The 17758-nt window shown below is 33.1% G+C and overlaps 2 protein-coding genes across 3 annotated transcripts; both read right to left on the reverse strand.

Moving 5' to 3' along the window:
• Nucleotides 1-681: 681 nt before the first annotated feature.
• Nucleotides 682-6980, reverse strand: LOC11416715 (U2 small nuclear ribonucleoprotein B'' 2). 2 transcript variants are annotated; one of them, XM_003615903.4, is made up of 5 exons: nt 6820-6980; nt 4752-4924; nt 4160-4253; nt 1790-1875; nt 682-1266 (listed from the first exon to the last, which is right to left on the reverse strand). In XM_003615903.4, the coding sequence occupies exons 1-5, from the start codon at nt 6890-6892 to the stop codon at nt 991-993; spliced, it is 702 nt and encodes a 233-aa protein (XP_003615951.1). In that variant the 5' UTR covers nt 6893-6980; the 3' UTR covers nt 682-990. The 2 variants fall into 2 exon arrangements, with proteins under 2 accessions (XP_003615951.1, XP_013454167.1); XM_013598713.3 differs by having other exon boundaries at nt 682-1269.
• Nucleotides 6981-12022: 5042 nt separating this feature from the next.
• LOC11412868 (uncharacterized) lies at nt 12023-13344 on the reverse strand. Its single transcript, XM_024783347.2, has one exon. The coding sequence runs from the start codon at nt 13325-13327 to the stop codon at nt 12299-12301; it is 1029 nt and encodes a 342-aa protein (XP_024639115.1). The 5' UTR covers nt 13328-13344; the 3' UTR covers nt 12023-12298.
• Between the last annotated feature and the right edge of the window lie 4414 nt (nt 13345-17758).

The following is a 17758-nucleotide window of genomic DNA, read 5'->3' on the forward strand; positions in this document are numbered from 1 at the left end:
ATTCTCTATGGTGCATCATCTATAGTGATCCTCTAGGGTGCATCATCTGTGGTGATTCTCTGGTGTGATCCTTTGGGGTACATCCACTAGTGCCTTGTTTAATGGAAGTAACTAACAAACTGTAGTTTGACTCATACAACCAATAACGAGAGATGTTTTTTTTAATAAAGTTAGTTTGGTTCAAAAAGCTTTTTTTTTTTTTTTTTTAATCTCTAAATTGGAGTCTTTTTTGGAGAGGATCAAAAAGTAACATTATATTGACAAAATTACCCTCAATTTTTTTGTTAAAATCCTAGATTATCCTTTTTGAAATAATAAAATCGTATTTATCCTTTTTTTCTTAACAAATTCATTATTTTTAACATCAATTCAATTATTTTATTTGTTTAACATCAATTTTTTCATTAACATCAAACACAATACACTGAAGTTGTCCTATTCAGTCTTATTCAATCTCTTACTTCTTATTCGATCAAACGGACCCTAAGGTCAACCTAGAATTAACAATTATTTAGCGTTTAGAACAACAAAAATTCACGCTCAAGTTTGCACAGAAACAACACATTGGAGTGGTTGGTGACCAGCGACCGTGTGTTCAGCATTATGCCACCGTGTTTTCAAACGGGTTTAATCTCAGTTAACTTAACAGTAAGCCAACCATTGATAATGGGAAAAAAAAAGAAGCAAAAACGTAAAAACCGGAGTATTGTCTAGGCCAATGAAATGTAACAGCTCATAGAACCTAGTTTACAAAGTAAATGAGAAATTGTTATACAGAGAAAATGAAAATAAACCACATACAATCAATAGACATTGTTATACCAAGCACTGCCTCAATCTTCCGACAAATGTGATATAGATTACTCACTTTCCGTCTACTTTAATCTAACTTCCTGTAAACTTACAACTTCTGCAATTGGTTTTGAAAAGATCTACACTAATACAGTACGCAAAATTTGCTTCGAATATTGAATGCAGAAAAGCGATTAGTTACTTCTTAGCAAAGTTTATGATCATGGGATTTTGAGGGGTAATTTTGAAGCCTTGAAGAGCCTGCATTGCCATGGATGATTGCCCATCATCTTCAAAATCTACGAACGCGATACCTGGCTTTGCTTCTATCAAGCGTACTTCCTTGAAACCTGGGTATTGTTCGAAAAGCATTTCGAGCATCCTGCCGGTAGTTTCATAAGGCAAATTCTCTATGAACAAAATATTGTTGGGAGCAGCTGCCTCTTGGGCACCAGAACCTGGACGGAATGAGGCCTGCTGATATAAGAGTACATTTCCCGTGTTAGTTGCATGCAAATTGTAATATCAAAGTAAGAGCAAGAAATTAAACATTACTATCATATCCATGAGTTAAATTGAAACATATTGACAAAAATAATCATTCTTTACTTGTTTCTTAAGTGCTCACGAGACTAATGATGCAAACATTGACCCGATGACTCAATTTTAGTGTTGTGAATTGCAGAATGCGGAAAATAGCAGTTTGTTCAAACTCGGCTACACAACAATGCTATAGCACCTCCATAACCGCTATTTCGCAATATTACGTACTAAATAGCGTATCGGGGAACAGTAGTGATTACTAATTTGTTCAAATTCCGCTATGCAATAGCACTATAGCACTACTGTAGCCGTTATTTAACAACGTTGGAAAATTTGTTAAAGGAGAGGGAGAATATGCTATAACAGAAGTAGTAAACTCATTGCAATCTAGAGGCAAAATTTTTGCTGGAGAGAAAATCAGGAATGATAATCAACATAGATTAAAGGAACTTACTGTTGAGCCACCATTACTTGCACCATGTGTTCCACCATTAGGCACTGCAGATTGTTTTGATTCATCAGCATACTTCTTTTTCTCAGCTGTACAGACAAAATAAAGTAAAAAAAAGTTAAACAATGAGAAAATACTGCCAAATCAATAAAGAAACTAACGATGATTCTGAAGCAACAAGATCAGAAAATGATGATGGGAGGCATACTTAAGGGTTTGTTTGGGAGTTTAGGAGGGGAGGGGAGTGCGGGTAAAAGGAAGGAGGAAAGAGAAATGGATGAAAAGTTAGCCCCTAACTTGAATGAGGGAGTTTATTTTTCTTCATACCACAAAATCCCCCATATTTGGGGGAACTCAAGAAATGTATTGAAGGAAGGTTTTGGAGGGCTTAAATAAATTCTTCAAATCCAATCTATGTTGTTATAATGTCAAAATTAAAAATATATTAATCAGAAGCATTCATTTATCATTCTCTACAAAAATACTCTTTCAAAAAATGTGAAAGATTTTTCTCTCTTTCCCTCTACTTCCCTCTCCCCAAAGCCCTCCACTACAAACTCGCAACAAGAGCCTAAGATCCTTAAACTATATATACAGCTTAACAGTTTATGTCTGGAGTTTAAAGTTTAGATATTGTTCTCCTAACAATGTTCAATATGAGCCATCGGAATACTAATAAATCATGTACACTAAATAGATAGCCTAGTTTTCTATGTTGTGTGGGAGGGAACATGGGGTGGATTTTTCTTACGTGGGTAGAGAGGAAACTGATGATGAGACACATGCACCATATTGCAAAATAATGAATTTATAATCGCAACTGCGACATGTTGACTACTAGTGGGTTAACTTCACATTAAACAGTAACCTTATAACAGAATATTGCAATCTCAATATCTTAGGCCAATGAAATCCAGTGATGGTAGGTAAGGTTGGGCACAGTTCAGTTCACCAAAAAAACCAACCGGACTGAACCAAACCAAAAATATGGTTCAGTTCAAGTTAGTTGCATATCAGACACACTGAGCAGAACTAGTTCTTTGGTATGAAGAACTTGGTTTACCAGACCAGACCTTATGATAAGCTAGCTCAAAAAGCTTGGTCAACCGCATTTAAAAAAATTAGAGATGAGGTGTAGGATAAAACTCTAAAAAGTCTCTACTCTCTACTCAACAAATTATGAGACAATTTGCCCCTCTTTCTTTCCTCCCCTCTCTTCCTCACTTACTCACACAAAACACATATATTACGCACATGTATATATATTACACTAAAAACTAAAACACAAAAATATTGACACAAATATGACATCAGGTGTAATTTTGTAATTTCCGTCAATGTTCAATGGTATAATTGTGTCACTGGGTTCTCTCTCCACCGTAACAGATCTCCTCCACTCACCGACGACTGAGTTCAAAAGGAGGTAACTGATGCACGTGGTGGTGGTGAGGACGGTTTGGTGGTGGTGCAGAGGAGAGAGTGACAGAGAAGAGGGAGAGGAGAGAGTGTTTGCAGATGAGAGAGAGGAGAGATGATGAAAAGAAAACGGGTATAAATGAACAGTAAAATATGGGGGGATCGTATTTGTGTCTGTTTTTGTGTCAAGTTATCATTTCTCAAATAAAATACACAAATATTCAGCGAAAAATTAATGTTAGGTACAAAAGGTTATTGTAGATTTGTAGTAAGTTTTACACAACTATACTTTGTCATGTATTAACCACCAATCAATACATGAGACACAATTGTCTTGTAAGTTGTGACTTTGTTCTGTAATATTCTGCTTGTGTAGTATCATAGTGTGCCTGAAATGCATCCTATGGTTTTTTTGGGAGTTAGGTGGAGACAGGAAAGGAAGATAGTTCCCCACCTTGCACTGGGGTTTATTTTTCTTCATAGGACTAAAACCCCCAATATGGAGGAACTCGGACATGAATTGAGAGAAGACATGGAAATTTTTAGGAGAATTTTAAATGTTATCCATATCCTTTCCCTCTTATATTACTCTCAAGAAAGAAAACACCACTCGTAAGCCTTCTCGACTACTCCCCTCTAAAAACACACCCAAACAAGGCGAGGTATTCCCCCTCGTCTCTCCCCAAAGCTCTCACCTCCCTTCATCTCCTAATTTGCAAACGGAGACTAAAGGAACATTATAACTTTCCTAATATTTTCTATCATTTTTGGTTCAAATGAATGACTAGTATTGGAATGCTAAAATCTTAAATTATATATCATCGTTCAGTCATTGTAAACAGACATTACCATTTCAGAGGGACAGATGATAATGGTAGATTTAATGTGCAAGAACCAAAAAAATCATTCAAAAAGTGAGGATGATTATGAAGGAAAAAATAAATGACTATTCTTCACCTTTCTCCTCTTGTTTCTTTTTCTTTTCCCTTGGAACAAAGCTTCCCTCTTCTTTAGCAATACAATCTGACTTTGTTTTTGCATATTGAATTCTCTGCACAAATTATTTACAAAAAAAGGCTTTTAGAAGCATATCATTGATGGAAAAATAGACAGATCAAAATACCACGTAACTTAACACGAAAACAAGGGAAAAGTAAAGAACATGAAATATATCATCCAAATCTTTCATTATCATTCTTGATATTGAACATACTGCCAACAGGACAAAAGATTTTGGACCAAAGAAAGCTAAACATAATATTTAATTAAGAATTCTTACAAGGTAATAATGATACACTGCATACAGAACAATACATTATCAGACCCCATGTTTAACTAAGAATTCTCACAAGCAGCTATATTTGGGCATGTTTAAACATAATTCATGATGTACAATAGACAATTAAGAGAAATTACAAGATTCAAAATTAAACACTAAGATAACTTGAGCGGACAACAAGAAAAAGTTCACAAAAAGTGATAAAAGACGATAAATTTATGAACATAATTGAACAGAAATTAACAGGTATGGGCAGTATAACTTGAATACCATAGGTTTTTCATAAAATGGGAAGTTTTGCATCTGTCGGACTGCATTACTGGCAGCAGTTACTTCACTAAAACAAACCCATGCCTGTCCTCGAAGCTTAGGTGTCTTCAGAGCAATAATGTCCAAAATTCTTCCATATTGAGAGAATAAGCAATACAGAGATCTCTTTAACTCTGCCACAGAGACAACAAAATAGAACATAAATCATAATGCGAAATTGTTATAGTGTAAACATCAAAGTTGTTTATTTAATTTGATAAACATAAAAAAACCAAAGACCGGCAAAACAAAATCCAATTACAATATCACCCCGAAATGGAAAATCAAGAGCAATCACCATACAAGTCCAATATATATATGGGGACTGAGTCCTCTATCATACATCAAGATTAACATTGTTTAATAAAGGCGCATAAGACGTTAATCTTGACATATCTCAATGATGTACAACAACAACAACCAAGCCTTATCCCACCAAGTGAGGTTGCCTACATGAAGCCATAGTGTTCTACCAAAAACCATGTGTTTCTCCAACTCATTGATCTCTATATCCTTCTTGATAGTTTCTCTAATAGTTTTTCTAGATCTTCCCCTATCTCTAGTGATTTGACTCCCCACCATCTAATCTACTCTCCTTACTACAACATCCACGGGTCTTCTCTCTACATGCCCAAACCACCTAAGTCTAGTTTCTACCATCTTTTCTACTATAGGTGCTACCCCAACTTTCTCTAATGCTGTCATTTATAATTCTATCCAGTCTAGTCTTACCACAAATCCAAACATCATCATCTCTGCTACGCATAATTTATTTTTGTGTTGGTTCTTTACCGCCCAACATTCTGTCCCGCACATATCTCAATGATATATCAAATGATTTTTAGATTTAGTAAAAATTTATATATAAGGTTCAATATGATATAAACTTCCATCCAACATTGAATTTTGTAATACATATATCCAATAAAAAGTTATTCAACGATATATTAGTACCCATGTATTACACTGATACACCCCCTAAATATAGAATCTGTTATATCATTGTATAACTTTTTCTGGATAGAAGATAACTGTATCACGAAACTCACAGTTGAAGTGACAGTGTATATATTAAGTTACTCGAAGAGTAACTTTGAGCAGAGTTACTCTGCTTAATAACTCAGTATAAACCCTTAATATCATCAATTCAACCGTCAAATTAAAGGTTCTTATTAACTACATCATCGCCACAATTTTCATAAAATTTTTAAAACCATGTAGACTTCATAAAATAAGTTAGAACATACACATAATAAGCTTTTCAAAAATTTAAGTTAATAATATCCACTATTAAATAAGTACACTGTACACAGCTACAAATTTCTAATTTATATAAAACTTTGTGTGCTTCATCATTAATATAATCAACAATCGGATTGACGATTCAATGTTTATAATGAGAGTTATTAAGCAGAGTAACTCTGAGTAACTCAGAGTTACTCATAAAGTAACTTGATCCCTTTTCTCACACATAATACACCCATTTGGATTGGCATATTTTTGAGCTTACGAAAAACAGCTTATGCAAATAACAAGCTTTTACGTTAATTCATAAGTTCTCACGAACGAACGAAAATTGTATCTTCATAAGCTGTTCTTTCATAAATTACCTTGACAAGCTTATGAATAATACATAAAAGCTTATTTGCATAAGCTCATAAATAAGTCAATCCAAACGGACCCGTTGTCCAACTGAGAAATGCCCAGTTCAATTAAACTAAATTTTCGAACATATTAGCCTAAAAACATTCAGCATAAGAAACACGAGAATCAGAAACACTAATCCTAACACAAATCCAAAACTACTCTAATAATTCAACAAAAAACTCTAACCCAGTTAAAATTTCTAACCATAACTCTCAAGCAACCTAATATTACCCTAAACTAACTTCAAAAAATTACCGAGAAGCGTTGTAACCTAAAAAAAAATTCAAAAAGCACAATAAACCCAGAAAAAAGTAGTAAAAAAGAAAATTGAAGTAGAAAAGTAAGAAAAAATGGGAATGTAAATGGTGTTGAAAAAAGTTACCGTCTTTCTTGATCTTTTCATTGAGATTCTTAATGTAAATGGTTTGATTTGGAGGTATATCCCCTGAAAGCATCCTCTCTGGTTTGGTTCTGATGGAAACAACGATGAACGTTTAAGCCCTAGCTCGATAGTCGAGACTCGAGAGTGTTACAGAGTTTGTTTTTGGGCTTTTTCATTGAAGTTCAAGTTTTGTAACATGGGCTTGGCCCATGTTTTATAACTAATTACTTGGAATGCTATTATCACCACCAACTACTTGTTCTCTATGTACGTAAAAGACTGCAAAGACATTTGATTAAATGTGTTAGTGATCGATTTCAATTAGTTTGAAACAAAAAAATTATTTGATACAAAGATTGAAAATAGATGATTTGGTTAGTTTGGATGACTCGTTTTAAAGAATATGATATAATTTGACTTAATTTTATGTGGTTTAATTTTTATTGAATTTTGGACTTTGAAATTAAAATTGTAAAATTTTCTACTAATATTAAAAGGAAAAAATTCTCTTGAAACTTGTGTCAACATTTTAAAAAATTCTCTTGAAACTTGAAACTTGAAACTTGTAATTTTTTTAAAAATTCTCTACTAATTTTTTTTTTTTAGGGAATTGACTTATTTTATGTTTATGTGAGCTTACCTACTAACATAAGCCTTTGTAAAAGTGTTTGGATAAATCGATAAAAATAACTTATCACAATTTTATAAGCTTCTTATGTCATATTTTAATAAGCTCTCACTATGAGCTTAACAAAAAGCTTTCGAAAAATAGGGAGGCTCTTCGATTCTTAGTTATTTTAATATTTTATAATTGGTTATTAATCACACATCTAAACACTTCAATTCATGAAACACTTGTTGGTGTACAAAACTATATATCAAAACATAAAGAACTTACTGAGTATAAGATCTTATGACGTAAACTCTCATGCTATAAACATTTGTATTCAGTTCATTTTCAGCTCAAACTTGTTTATTTTATTCTCAATCATATATACTTTCCTCTACTCATGTTTCCATTACTGAATCAATTTTACAAACACTCTCTCAAGGTCTCTCTCTCTATATATATATAGAGAGAGACACACACACACACACAAACTCTTGATTAAACACTTTTTCGAGGATCACTTGTTGGATGTGAGATCTAGGTTGATAACGTGTTATAGGTTTTTGTAAGAATATGTTTCTCTCAATGATCTTGATAAGTAATTAAGGATATAAGGCAAAAGTATATACTTTTCACCTCCAAAGTTAAATGTGGGGGTTTTTTTCACAAGGCCTCAAAGTAAGGGAATTGAACCAAGGTTCATAACATGGAAGAATTCTTAGACAAGAACTTTGAAGGAGTGCAAAGAAGTTTAAGATTTTAAGACTTTGGAAGATCCAATTTCAAGAATATTTAAAGATCGGAAGTTTTGGACTTGGAGTGGTTACTTACCATAGAAGGTTTAAGATCACTTGGATTTGTAAATCGAAGGAATCTCTGTTATTAACATCGTAATTTCAACAACATAATAGTGGAATACTGTAGAATTTCTTCTACGAAGAGTGGGTGTACCCCCATAACAAGGGTGATTGGGGGAATCACTATAAACACTAGTATTTTCTCTTCCTTTCTCTTTAATTTCTGCAATTTACAATTTGATATATGATAATAGTTGAAGTTTTTAAACCTAAGTTTCTAGGAATATTTTGTGAGCTAATTTGATAATTCAATCACTTATCATATTTGAAATTAACTTGTATATAATTCCATGGTAGATTAAATCTTGTGGTTTTCTTTGTTAGCCTATTAATTGTTTAAGTTTATGTTTGATTTGAGATTGACATTGGTAATGTAACTGATTTGTTTATCAAGGTTAATTGATCTATAAATAATTCGATAGTGAGTCTCTTGTTTAACATTAAATTAGTATAATAACACATTGTTTAGTTAGTTTATCCATATTGCAATTATATTGTTTCCAAACAAATACGCGATTTTTCTTCAAACCAGATTTCCGCAGAAACTTTACAAGAGGCAATCCATCCCCCCCCCCCCCCCCCCCCCCCCCCCAATTCATATCGTTATTGTCATATCGATCAACAGGTGGTATGCTCGGTCTCTTTGATCCGGTTAAACCATCAATCGGGTTAATATGATTAGTAAGGATTCAATAGGTGTGTATAATAGAGCTCCCGTCTTTTACAATGACAACTGTGACTATTGGAAAGTATGCATAATTGTACAAATTCAACAAGTGGACATGGAAGTTTTGAATGTAGTTGCCAACGAAGGTTTTCAACCGTATGTAAACAGTGATGGCGTTGACGGTGTCATTATAGACAAATGTACATGCCAATTAGACAACCGAATATGCTAAGAAAGTCTAATACAATTTGAAGGTGAGGACCATACTCATCTCCGCTTTAGGCGTAAATGAGTATTACTTGGTTTCACATTGTAAGAAGGCTAAAACAATGTGGGACATTTTGTAAGACGACTAAAACAACGTGGGACACTTTGGAACTCTTCATGAGACTATTGATGACAAAATACAAGCAAGTGCTCAAGTGTGTCGACCAGTAGCAATATTTATAAAAGTTCATCTCCACAAGAATTGTGAAATTTCTACTCAAAAATATATATATTCTTAATATGATGTGTAAATTGAGGGGTTTTACACTAGGCATAAATTTAATTACGTTAAGATTAAACTAAGAAGAATGATTAGTTTATTTCGATTGCCTTCATTGATTGGTTTGATAACTACAAACTATGAAGACAATGCTATTGATTACTTGATTTTAATACCTTTGAAGAAAATAGCTTCGCCAATTTCTTGGTCACTAACTCTTTTCAATGGTTAGTGCTCCCTAATGTCTTAGGCGAGCTGTTAACAAGAAATTATATAAGATTTCTAGTCATCTTTCAAAGTGAATTAGGAATATAAGTAGTTAGTTTTATGACATTTTAGTCAAGAGTCCAGAAGAAAGTCATGACCAGCTGCGTTTGCGAGCACCTGAAGAAATGACCATGTTTGTTCTTGCACAGGATCGCGTCGTGGACAATCAAGGTCTCGTCACGAGAGTTGAGGGGAAAAACAATCATTACAAGCTCTACTCATTGGCATCAAACCAATTGTATCTCCATTAAATCCTATAGTTAATTTTCTAATTTTTGTATCATATTATTCTACTTCTGTATTAGTTCCACAACTAATAATAAAAGGAAAATGCTAGATATCAAGAAAGATTCAAGAATGACATGGCAGAATAATCGACTTTAGATTGATATCTTATTTATTAACCTTTCATAAAAAAAAATACATAACACCCACCACCCCATGATTTCCGGCCAGGCTGAGATTTTATTGGCTAACATTAATTTCATGACAATTTCTTGATAAAATCTAAGGGTGGTTATTCTGCCATGTCATTCTTGAATCTTTCTTGATATATAGCATTGCTCTTAATAAAATGATGTTACTAATATTTTTTATCCGGTGTTTCCTCCAGAAGAAATAATACTCCCTCCGTCCTTATATGTAAACACTCGTTTGACTTTATTTTTGTCCCTAAATTTAAATCTCTTTTCAAATTACTAGATGTATTTATTATTATTTTTTTCTAAACATACCCCTAATTAATACCACTAACTTATCTTGAAATTTGAAAAGTCAAATTTACTACCTCCGTCCCTAATTTTTTTTTGAACAAGCGAAAATGAGATATATTAATACTGACACCGTAATTGTTACCGCACAAGGTGTGCCAAAACAATCACAAAAGTGTCAAGTGCCAAACAACATTACATCCAATCAGTCAATACCCAAACAAGAAAGCGGGCTCGACCACCACTGGTGAGTACCAAAACTAAATACAACATTACAAGCCTTTAACCACCACAACGAAGTTGATTTCACTTTATCTAGCATTTGTGGCAAAGAACTTTGTCTATTTCTAAAAATCCTATCATTCCGTTCATTCCACACCACGGTTTGCCAAATTATTTTTTGTAGGTAACCGATCCCTCAGTAGTCTCCATGCAAGGATAGAAACTTTAGAGGAACCTGTGTATGCCAAATTAACTCCATGTTTTGATGTAAGTGAGGCTGCTCCTGTGATGTCAGCATGTCATATGCTCCACGAACGGAATATCCATCATCCTGAGTTGGTAACCAAATCCATCTATCTGTCACTGATTCCTGCAATGAAACTGTTAGTAATAAAGCCCTAAACTCCTCTACCAACTCTTCCTCCCAAGCCCACAACCGCCTACGCCACCTCAACGCCTCCCCACCGACCTCCACCCCCATCAAGAACATGTTCCTAACAGAGATTGGTTTGTTCACAGTCAAGTCATAAAGGCGACTAAACCGGTCACACAAAGGAACATTTCCACACCAACAATCCCGCCAAAAATCTGTATCTGCACCGTCTCCCACCCTCCTCCTAACACAAGACCCAAACCAACCCTCTCCACCCTCACCTATCCCATCTCTAATCCTCACTATCTCCCGCCACCATGAAGAACAACTCCGGCCCCCATCCTCCAAACCTCCATCCGCCACACCATATCTAGCCACCAACACCTTTCTCCACAAAGCTTCCTTCTCCAATAACAACCGCCAACACCATTTATCCAACAAAGCTAAATTAAACTCTCTCAACCTCCGTCCCTAATTATAAGACCTCTTTGAGAAAAAAAATTGTCCCTTTTTATAAGACCCCTTTGATATTTCCAAGTACACTAATTATTTCTTTACCAACCTACCCTTATTTATTTTGCATCTTTTTCCTCAATCAACAATAAGTATTATGTTGAAAACATAAATTAACTCTTTCTCTTAAGGATAAAATTGTAAAAACAATAGTAATTATTATCAAATTTAATACTACAACCAACTTTCTTAATCTCCGCAATTTTTGCAAAAGGCTCGTATATTTAGGGACGGATGTAGCAATACACATATAAACAAAAGACAGTTTGGTAATATTAACACACAAAAAGACACATTAATTACACTGACAATTTTTTTTAATAAATGTGTAAAATACAAAAGTGATTTATATAAGGAAAATTCTATGGTGAAGTTATTAAAATGACTTCACCATAAAATTTTTCTTATAGAAATTTTAACCATAGAAGCTCCCTTTATATAAGGGACCGAAGGAGTATTTTTGAAGAATGTTATGACTTATGAGAGTCTAACGCATCTTTGATAGACCTAATCCCGTTAGTAAAATGCAGTGATTTTATATTTGTATAAAAACGCAAACACACAAATTAATTACTAATTAGATTCACATCTATCCCTCTGTCACTGAGCCAGCAAATGAAGGACTTCTCCTAAGAAGTACTTAATGGCTCAAAAAATTGTTTGAATTACATTATCACTTTTTTTGAGCAAAAATTAAACACCCCAAAAATTTATTCCTTCTCTCTACACATTACTTAATGGCTCAAAATAACTTAAGGAGCCAAACTTACCATTTAACAAATAACACAAGCATTGGGATTCTCTTCCATGCTTTGAAAATGGTGATATGAGGGCATGTTAGAATAATATGTCTGGTAAGCTTTCACCATCTCTAAAAGAGGGGCAGAGGCATGCTTTTTCTTATTTTTTCTTCTTCTCTTCTTTTTTCTTTTTCTTTTTCTTTGTGTTAGCCCTCCGGTTCGGTTAGAATATAAGTTAAGCATGTCAAAGGATTGTACCATCCGGGAATCGAACTCATTATTCTCTTCTTTATTATCTGGTTCTTCCTTAATTTCAACCAGATGTGAATTTTCTTGTTGAAGCGCCTTCTCATAATGACCGAGTTGTTCGCCCATACTACTACCAATGTCGGTACTAGCCAACTGTGATGAAGGTGAATGGAAGTCAATAATAGTTACGGAATCTTCATCCGGGAGACTAGTAGTATGTTCGTTATCTACGAAATCTTCATCCGAGAGACTAGTAGTATGTTCGTTATGTACGAAATCAACATCCATAGGAGAGAGTGAATAGCGAAGAACAATAATCAGGTAGCTGAAACCCGCTCCAAGAATGAATAAGGGCAGTTTAATCTTCATGAGTTGGACAATTAGACATCCAAGGAAAAAGTAAAGAAGATCGAATTCAAATCCGCACTCAGTTTGCGTCGACAAACTAAGTGACATGATAGCAAAGGAAGCACAAGAAATGAGGCTATATGCATCTGGTTTTCCATTCACCACTTTATCAAAGAAAAATGAATATAACGAAGTGATTGTTAATACCAAATATGCTGTGTGTGCTTTGAATCGAATACTTCTTGAGGGTTGCCACATTTTTGCAAATAAAATCATGAGGCTGATGATGAAACTGAAAACGCTGTAAAGGAAAATCTTCAACAGATTCCAATCTCCAAATAGATAGTTGAAGGAAGAGCTAAGAGCATAACAAAGTAGTCCAACAATAGATGAAGCAAAGCCCACAAATCTCCATACCTTTGGCTGCAAGAACCATCTCCAAATTTGAACAACAATGGACGTCATTTTGTTTCAAGTTTGTAAAAATTGATTTCACCAATATTGGGTGAGAATGAGAGCAACCTTTTATAATTGGAGTGTGAGATGCTACTGTTACTATCTCGCACAAAGGTCTAACGATTTTCCAATGAGTTACGTGGAAAGTTCTAACCTAAACCCGTCAACGATGGTCCTACAACCTTGGTCTTATTAGGCTACTGCGGTGCAAAGAAGTTCAACAAAGAATTCTTCACATGCTTCCGTTTGGATGGTGATATATATATATAGTCGAGCAAGGCTAGGGTGCGTTTGGTTTGCAAAACAGCATGTACAGTGCAGAACAGTACAAGAAGAATAGCACAATACAAGGTAGAACAACACAAGACAAATTTTTATGACATTGAATAATTTTATGTTTTATATGATTTTTAGGGGACAAAATGCTATTTTGGTATTTTAGACAACTTGTACGTGGGACAAAAAGTTGTGCTGTGGTTTGGTGAGGGACAAAAATATGAGTATTTGTCTTGCTCTTGCCTCCAGTTTGTCCTGTACCTGAAACAGTTTTACAAATCAAACACTGGACAACTAGAGTTGTTCTGTCCCGTCCTTCATTTTTTAAGCAAATCAAACGCACCCTAAAAATAACATCAATAATTCTTCAAGAATAAAGAGCAGCCAATCACAATGCACTATTTACCGATGTGGTTGAAAAATAGGAAGTGAACAAATAAACCATGCAATTAAAACTTACCAATTGTGTGTCTTGCAAAATTCTTGATACTATTTTTCTAGTCAAAAAGAAATGGATAACTCAAAATGTCAACACGTCATTCGTGAATTCACATGTTGTACGTCCAGCTTTAGCAAGTATATAGATTAATGCTAAACATGTGAATTCACGAATGAGGTGATTTAGCAACCTATTGTGTAAATGAAAGAGCGTTTTTTTCAATTTAGAAAAAAAAAAAAATTAGGTGCGTGAGTATTTCAAAGAGACATTATGGTTTAGTGGAGTAATTCTTCACATGATTTTTAGCAGTGCAGGTTACCTAACTAACTCTTTTATACTAACTTTATCATATAAATCACTTAAAAAATTGCAAAACAAAAGCAGAAACGTGAAATTAAAGTAGATGATAATAGCTATTTCATGCGTGTCTCTTTCCAAATGATCAGTTTTCACCTCCATTATGTTAAAACTCAAATTTTGTGAAAAGGCCACAAATAACAGTGTACATATTTTCCGTCAAAAAAAAAAAAACAGTGTACATATTTAAGCTAAATAATAATGTAATAAGTTTTATTATTTTACCCAAAAATTTCATTGATTGATAATGTATCAAATTTAATCTGATAACCTTTCAGAAAATTATCAATGCATATTTTGGATGTCCTCGAACGGATATTTGAGTTTTTTTTTTTTTGAACAATGTGTTTTTTTTAATTGTAAATTCTAAAACTGTTAAATTTATTGTTTCTATATATATAAAAAAAACTTATTAATAAGTGAAAGATATCGACTGCTCAAAAGGACAATCGATTATCGACAGTGACAGTGACAGATACATAATTTTTGAAAAGTGGGGGCACTATATATATTAATTGGAAACATTAAATATATTAGGAAACAAGGTTGTCTTGTTGTGTCAAATGTGATTTAAGTGTGGGCCAAGAGAGAAATATTGTGTTATAAGTGGAGGTTATTTATAGATCATATGATCTCTCTCTTCCCCTTCTCTCTTCTCTCTAGTGAGCCGTCACCAAAACCCTAGTTTCTTCTCCTTCATCCATTAAAGAGGGGTGATTTAGGGTCAATTTTTGATCCAAAATCACCCCTCTAACTTGTTTTTCCTTTTCCCTTTTATTGAAATAAGTGATTTTCACATCTATTTTGTTTTTTATTTTGTGATTTCTTCGTCTTCGTGCGACGTTGGTTTGTTCGTCGTCTTTGTGCGACGTTGTTTGTTTTCCTTGTTTCTCTCAGGTATTTGATCAGTTCAGATTGTCAGATCAACTTCGATCCAGTGCAGATCCAATCAATGACTTTGGTGTCATCCACGTTGCAGATCCGGATACATGGTTATTCCGGAGATTTAAATATAGTCATATGTGTAGGCAATTGTACTTTGCCGTTTTATGCTATTAACATGGATGATGTGAGCCTGTTCACATATTCATCCTTTTTGTTTTTAGCGAATTTGCATTATATCGATGTACTCTATCAATTTGAATGAATGAATATCTTTTATTTTGTCAAAAAAAATGGAGGTTATTTAGTCTAAATGTCAGCTATTACTATATTATACTACTTAAAAATAAAAATTTAAAATATTTAAAATATTTCGAGTAATAAACATTGAATGCTGTCTCTTTACTTTAGAAATTAAGCTGTGTATACAAAACATTACACATAAGAGTTGTTTCATTCAAAAAAAAAAAAAAAAAAGAGTTGTGATAAGGTTGGTGATAGTGAAAACCTTCATCTTGAACAGTATTGATGAGTTGGTGATGAATTAGGATAAAACCCTTCTATGTAATTTGGATTAATATTTTTATACAAACTGGATGAAATGAAACTTTAAAGTTAATCGGGAATTAACTTAGAACCAAATAATATATAGTTTATGACAAAAGGTATTTTAGCCTATGTTTATAAATAAAAAACACTATATAGTACACTTTTTTACATGATTAATACATTATTTATTATTGATGTATTTATTACAAATTTGAAATACCAGTCAAATGACAATTATTTTACATTATACTAAATTGATTTTTTGTCTTTTGCTAAATTAAGGTAATCTTTCCACGAAACTACATAGACGTAATTGTAATTTGATTAAGAAGTTAATCTCTCTCAACATATGGTTGACACATGATGAATTTTTGACAAAAAATTGCATAGACTGATGTATAATTTATTTATGGAATTAATCGTCTCACTTAAAATAACATTAAAAATGTTAAAAATTATATTAGAAAAAATAATTAATGTTTCAGTGAAACCCGTAAAATGACATAAAAACCGACAATAATTGTTTTAAAATGACTTATAATTCAGAATAATTTTTTAGCCATTATATTGTGTAACATAACACAAGATATATTTAATTATAATTCTTGTATTTATTATTTCAAAAAGGTAACGTTTGTAGTACAATTTTACGAACATATTGCTAAAGTACTATGTTGCATGGAAGTGAGAAACCCATCACAACAACATTTACTTCCTTCACACTCTCCATGATAGCCACTTTTTGCACACAAATTGCAACAGTCAGAATCACTACCTGGACATCCCACAAAGCTGGAGCAAACTCTATTGAAACTATTTATCAAATCATTTACTCTTTCCCCTGCTAATCAAAATTTTGTCATTATAAATTGTATATTCATCAAAATTAAAAAAAATAATAAGTTTCATCAAAAGAGGTTATATTTCATAACTATAACAAGCATTGTCAATGTTGAATGATGAATCTACAATTCTACTGGATATGGAACAGTAAAAAATGATAATGTTGAATATTTTCTTGTAAGAAAATTTTGACATTTCAAACACATTATATATACATGTTGAATGGCAAACCGAACACATTGCATATTTTCAGAACAATGGATTCTTAAGACAAAAAAGATTTTGTATTTTAAACATCATTTTACACATTATCCATATAACTTAACTAAGTTAGGAAGTTAGTTTGTTACCTGAAGCTATGATCGAAGTAAGGCACATAATTGCTAAAATAAAACTTAGACTCTTGATATTGGTTGCCATTTTACTTTGAAAAGTTGATTATCAAGTCCTTATAATATGGTATTTAAGATGATTAGAGAAGTTAATTAAATGAATTTTTTTATTACCATAGTCAATTCAATGAATTAAGATTAAGAAATTGGTCAAAGTTATAAGGATTTTATTTCAAAACATGTTGAAAATGACAAGAATTCAAAGAAAATATAGTCAGTCAAAGATTAAAATATTAAATATTTTTTATTAGTTTTTATATGGAAAACACAATAAAATAAAGGCTAAACTCCACTTTTCGTCCCATAAATTTCAAAATGTTGCGATTTTCGCCCCCTATTAAAAAAATGGCAAAAGTGACCCCTTATGTTTAGGGAAATATGCTTTTTTGACCCCCTAACGTGGCGTCTTCTCAGCAGTTTTGGGATGAAAGGGGTCAAAATTGCCATTTTTTTTAATAGAAGGCCAAAATCGCAACATTTTGAAACATAGGGGACGAAAAGTGCAGTTTAGCCTAAAATAAATCAAATATATGTTAAAGAAATATAAAAAGTGATTCATTTTAAAATTTGTAAATCATGGATACATTGTACCTACAAGAGCATCCACAACAGAATTCATTCATCATTTTTTATAGGCTTAAGTGCAGTTTTACCCCCCTTATTTTGACAAAATCTGAATTTTACCCCTTCTATTTCAAAACT

Source organism: Medicago truncatula, chromosome 5 (genome assembly GCF_003473485.1).
Source record: "Medicago truncatula cultivar Jemalong A17 chromosome 5, MtrunA17r5.0-ANR, whole genome shotgun sequence".
Classification (NCBI taxonomy): Eukaryota; Viridiplantae; Streptophyta; class Magnoliopsida; order Fabales; family Fabaceae; genus Medicago; species Medicago truncatula.

Bases quoted from the DNA above. Each gene is read 5' to 3' on its own strand.
- LOC11416715 (XM_013598713.3), bottom strand. From the start codon at position 6,892: ATGCTTTCAGGGGATATACCTCCAAATCAAACCATTTACATTAAGAAT. The intron at 4,925-6,819 runs GTAACTTTTTTC...TCTCTGTGGCAG, and splicing joins TGAAAAGATCAAGAAAGACG to AGTTAAAGAGATCTCTGTAT. The intron at 4,254-4,751 runs GTATTCAAGTTA...TAATTTGTGCAG, and splicing joins CATTTTATGAAAAACCTATG to AGAATTCAATATGCAAAAAC.
- LOC11412868 (XM_024783347.2), bottom strand. From the start codon at position 13,327: ATGACGTCCATTGTTGTTCAAATTTGGAGATGGTTCTTGCAGCCAAAG.